General features: G+C 45.1%; 1 protein-coding gene across 1 annotated transcript in view; it reads left to right on the top strand.

The window, feature by feature from the left end:
* Positions 1-5,000, top strand: part of chd3 (chromodomain helicase DNA binding protein 3) — a gene marked incomplete at its 3' end in the record, with an annotated part of 50,127 nt that overhangs the window by 34,498 nt on the left and 10,629 nt on the right. The window contains exons 32-35 of the mRNA XM_083640204.1: positions 290-506; positions 1,204-1,314; positions 2,907-3,113; positions 4,781-4,889. Of these exons, the coding sequence (XP_083496330.1) occupies positions 290-506; positions 1,204-1,314; positions 2,907-3,113; positions 4,781-4,889 (644 nt within the window). The remainder of the gene's footprint in view (positions 1-289; positions 507-1,203; positions 1,315-2,906; positions 3,114-4,780; positions 4,890-5,000) is intronic.

Raw genomic sequence — 5,000 nt, 5'->3', positions numbered from 1 at the left:
ATATACAGTTACATCTTATGTCAGATGTGCTACATAATACATCGTCAAGTGAAACCTCATCATTCCAAAACTTCTTGAAGGACCGCATGCGTATGGGTCGAGAAAATGGTGTATGTACCCTTTGGTTTTATGAAACCTTTTCAAAACGAATTACATGAGGTAACCATCTATAAACCAGCTATAAACATGGCTGTTTTCCTAGTTGACAATTTGGAGGTAGATTTTAACCCAACGGCAAAATAAAGATCAATTGATTGATTGATTGATAACATGATGCTGTTTTCCCCAGCCTTCCTCCGCCACAAAAGACACGGCACAAGACGCATCTCCCGGTGGAAAAAGTGAAAACAAGGAAGAGAGCGAAAGCCTGAAAGAGGAGGAGAAGAAAGAGACGTCAGACACCCAGACGCCCCCTACAGCCGACGAGAAGAAGGTCCCGGAGGAAAGCACAGAGGAGACCACACAAACAACAACGCAAGTTCCTCAGGTCAAAGATGAGAAACCAGGTAAACAACAATCAACACACTCAATATGGTCAAACAAGATGGCTGATAGCAGGTTCGAGGTCAATTCATTTCAGCTCATATCTTATCTTACCTTGAATGAAGTGAGAATAAAGTCTATATCATCAGGGATTCAGTGAATAGTCTCACTTTACAGTTTAAAATGAGACTGCTAAACTGTCATTTTTGGTACGAGATATCAGACACGCACATCAAACTGCTTATTCCCGCGTGTTAATAGTGAATTTGGAAAGACTGCTTTTTCCTTTTTCCTTTTACGCTCTTGATAAATGGAACAGGACACTCTAGAACTGGAGTGATTGGTCTCTATAGAGTCGTTCAGAGTACTTCTTGAAGATACATTACATAGGGGTTGCTCTTGTTTTTCTCAATGTGCCTTTTATCATCTTATCTTATCTTTATTTGTACTGTAATGTCATTTTTGGAAATGTCTAATTGCACTGTAGGGCGTCCAAATGAGAGCTTGCTCTCAAGGGCCTCCCTGTATAAATAAAGGTTAAATAAAGGTTAAGTAAAATAAATGTTATCAATTTGAGCTGTGATTTCATTGGACTGATCCACATAAATGCAGGGCAAACCGATTTCATTGTGCCCAAATGAGTTGAAATCACATTATGCACAAATAGAGGGAAACGGGTGTGTTCACTGGAGTGATGTCTGTCTGCGTCTGTTCTTGCAGAAGGAGAGAAGGTGGCAGAAGAGAAGGAGAAAGAGAAACGCGAGGAGACGCCCGCTCCCACGGAAGCTACAGATGCCAAGGACAAGCCCGAGGTGACGGAGGTGAAGAAAGGCAAGTCTTATCATCTGTTTCCCTCCATTTCTCCTGTGATTATAAAGTGTTGTCTTCAGGGTTCCCTTTCACCTGTGATTATAAAGTGTTGTCTTCAGGGTTCCCTTTCACCTGTGATTATAAAGTGTTGTCTTCAGGGTTCCCTCCCTTTCACCTGTGATTATAAAGTGTTGTCTTCAGGGTTCCCTTTCACCTGTGATTATAAAGTGTTGTCTTCAGGGTTCCCACCTTTCACCTGTGATTATAAAGTGTTGTCTTCAGGGTTCCCTTTCACCTGTGATTATAAAGTGTTGTCTTCAGGGTTCCCTTTCACCTGTGATTATAAAGTGTTGTCTTCAGGGTTCCCTCCCTTTCACCTGTGATTATAAAGTGTTGTCTTCAGGGTTCCCTTTCACCTGTGATTATAAAGTGTTGTCTTCAGGGTTCCCACCTTTCACCTGTGATTATAAAGTGTTGTCTTCAGGGTTCCCTTTCACCTGTGATTATAAAGTGTTGTCTTCAGGGTTCCCTTTCACCTGTGATTATAAAGTGTTGTCTTCAGGGTTCCCCTTCACCTGTGATTATAAAGTGTTGTCTTCAGGGTTCCCTTTCACCTGTGATTATAAAGTGTTGTCTTCAGGGTTCCCTTTCACCTGTGATTATAAAGTGTTGTCTTCAGGGTTCCCACCTTTCACCTGTGATTATAAAGTGTTGTCTTCAGGGTTCCCTTTCACCTGTGATTATAAAGTGTTGTCTTCAGGGTTCCCTTTCACCTGTGATTATAAAGTGTTGTCTTCAGGGTTCCCTTTCACCTGTGATTATAAAGTGTTGTCTTCAGGGTTCCCTCCCTTTCACCTGTGATTATAAAGTGTTGTCTTCAGGGTTCCCTCCCTTTCACCTGTGATTATAAAGTGTTGTCTTCAGGGTTCCCTTTCACCTGTGATTATAAAGTGTTGTCTTCAGGGTTCCCTTTCACCTGTGATTATAAAGTGTTGTCTTCAGGGTTCCCTTTCACCTGTGATTATAAAGTGTTGTCTTCAGGGTTCCCTTTCACCTGTGATTATAAAGTGTTGTCTTCAGGGTTCCCTTTCACCTGTGATTATAAAGTGTTGTCTTCAGGGTTCCATTTTCCCTTTTTATAATCCTCTGATTATATAAAATTGAGTAAGTGGGTTCTGTCTGTTTAAAATTTTATCCCACTGATGTCAAAATGTCTAACATCATCAGTGACATCATTATTGACCAAAATCATCTTATGACATCACTGATGATGTCATAGGCACTGATGATGTCATAGGCATTGTGATATCCTCAGTGATGTCATAGGGATTGTGACAAAAGTGAGTCATGCGAAGTTGAGCAATTGTGCGCTGCACATGCCATTAGAGCAGGCGAGGCCATGCACCACCAGTGCTGTGGGCGAGGCTGAGCTGTGTGCGGCGAGCCCGTGCAGCGGGCGAGCCTAGGGTTTTGGCCCCAATACTTGAAAGGTCCCTGAATTTGATGTTTAAGAAGGTGTGGAACCCTGCTGTCTTGCTCGTCTTTGCTAAATGAACCCTGCTGTCTTGCTCGTCTTTGCTAAATGACGTCGTCGTCGTCTCTCTTGAGCACAGAGGAGGTCAAAGGTGAAAAAGATGTCGGGAAAGAGGTCAAAGCAGCTAAGGAGGAGCCGCCCAAAGGCAACGGGAGGCCGCCTGCTGAGCGACCGCCTGCTGAGCGACCGCCTGCTGAGCGACCGCCTGCTGAGCGACCGCCTGCTGAGCGACCGCCTGCTGAGCGACCCCGCTTCATGTTCAACATCGCTGATGGAGGCTTCACTGGTGAGAATACCTTCCTACCTGCTACTTTACTACCTGCTACTTTACTACCTGCCTACCACCTGCTATACCTTCCTACCTGCTACTTTACTACCTGCCTACCACCTGCTATACCTTCCTACCTGCTACTTTACTACCTGTCTACCACCTGCTATACCTTCCTACCTGCTACTTTACTACCTGCCTACCACCTGCTATACCTTCCTACCTGCTACTTTACTACCTGCCTACCACCTGCTATACCTTCCTACCTGCTACTTTACTACCTGCCTACCACCTGCTATACCTTCCTACCTGCTACTTTACTACCTGCGTATCACCTGCTATACCTTCCTACCTGCTACTTTACTAACTGCCTACCTACCACCTGCTATACCTTCCTACCTGCTACTTTACTACCTGCCTACCACCTGCTATACCTTCCTACCTGCTACTTTACTACCTGCCTACCACCTGCTATACCTTCCTACCTGCTACTTTACTACCTGCCTACCACCTGCTATACCTTCCTACCTGCTACTTTACTACCTGCCTACCACCTGCTATACCTTCCTACCTGCTACTTTACTACCTGCCTACCACCTGCTATACCTTCCTACCTGCTACTTTACTACCTGCCTACCACCTGCTATACCTTCCTACCTGCTACTTTACTACCTGCATACCACCTGCTATACCTTCCTACCTGCTACTTTACTACCTGCCTACCACCTGCTATACCTTCCTACCTGCTACTTTACTACCTGCCTACCACCTGCTATACCTTCCTACCTGCTACTTTACTACCTGCCTACCACCTGCTATACCTTCCTACCTGCTACTTTACTACCTGCCTACCACCTGCTATACCTTCCTACCTGCTACTTTACTACCTGCCTACCACCTGCTATACCTTCCTACCTGCTACTTTACTAGCTGCCTACCTACCACCTGCTATACCTTCCTACCTGCTACTTTACTACCTGCCTACCACCTGCTATACCTTCCTACCTGCTACTTTACTACCTGCCTACCACCTGCTATACCTTCCTACCTGCTACTTTACTACCTGCCTACCACCTGCTGCCTACCTGCTACTTTACTACCCGCCTACCACCTGCTATACCTTTCTACCTGCTACTTTACTACCTGCCTACCACCTGCTGCTTGTGAATACCTTCCTACCTGCTACTTTACTACCTGCGTACCACCTGCTATACCTTCCTACCTGCTACTTTACTACCTGCCTACCATCTGCTGCCTGCCTACCTGCTACTTCACTACCTGCCTACCACCTGCTGCTTGTATGATCGTCCAAATCTGTTATTGATACATCTCATTTTAACTTTACTTTTCTCAGGTCCGTTTTGATCCAGTTTCGCTGCACGAGTTTCCATTTGTAACCAATGGAAAAATGCATTCCCGGCGTCAATCTATTTCAGCTGGTCGAGTAGTAACGAGTTGAGTTTAAGTTGGTCGATTGGTGTTGGTATTTTGTAATTGCAATCCTACTGATTAAATACTGTATCAAATTTACACCTAATTGTATTCTCAAAAAACCCTCCATCCACGTCCGCCATAGACTTCCATTTTTAGATGGGTATTTTTTTGTTTGAATATATTTCTTTAGAATGACAGAAGCCACATTGCCTTGTGAGTAGCTGTGTGTTCTGAGAGTCTTTGTCCTGCAGAGCTGCACACTCTCTGGCAGAACGAGGAGCGGGCTGCCATCTCCTCTGGAAAGATGAACGAGATCTGGCACCGCCGACACGACTTCTGGCTGCTGGCGGGAATCGTGCTGTATCCTTGATGCCGGTCGCCCGGGCGATGACCCCGCTGTGTTTATTTTGCTATCGGCGCTCGAAGAAGCCCAGTGTAATAAGTCAACAAGTCAGCCAAGGCTTTGGTAAA

The sequence above is a fragment of the Poromitra crassiceps genome (assembly GCF_964638095.1).
Source record: "Poromitra crassiceps genome assembly, chromosome: 7".
Classification (NCBI taxonomy): domain Eukaryota; kingdom Metazoa; phylum Chordata; class Actinopteri; order Beryciformes; family Melamphaidae; genus Poromitra; species Poromitra crassiceps.
This window is presented reverse-complemented; position numbering and strand designations above follow the sequence as displayed.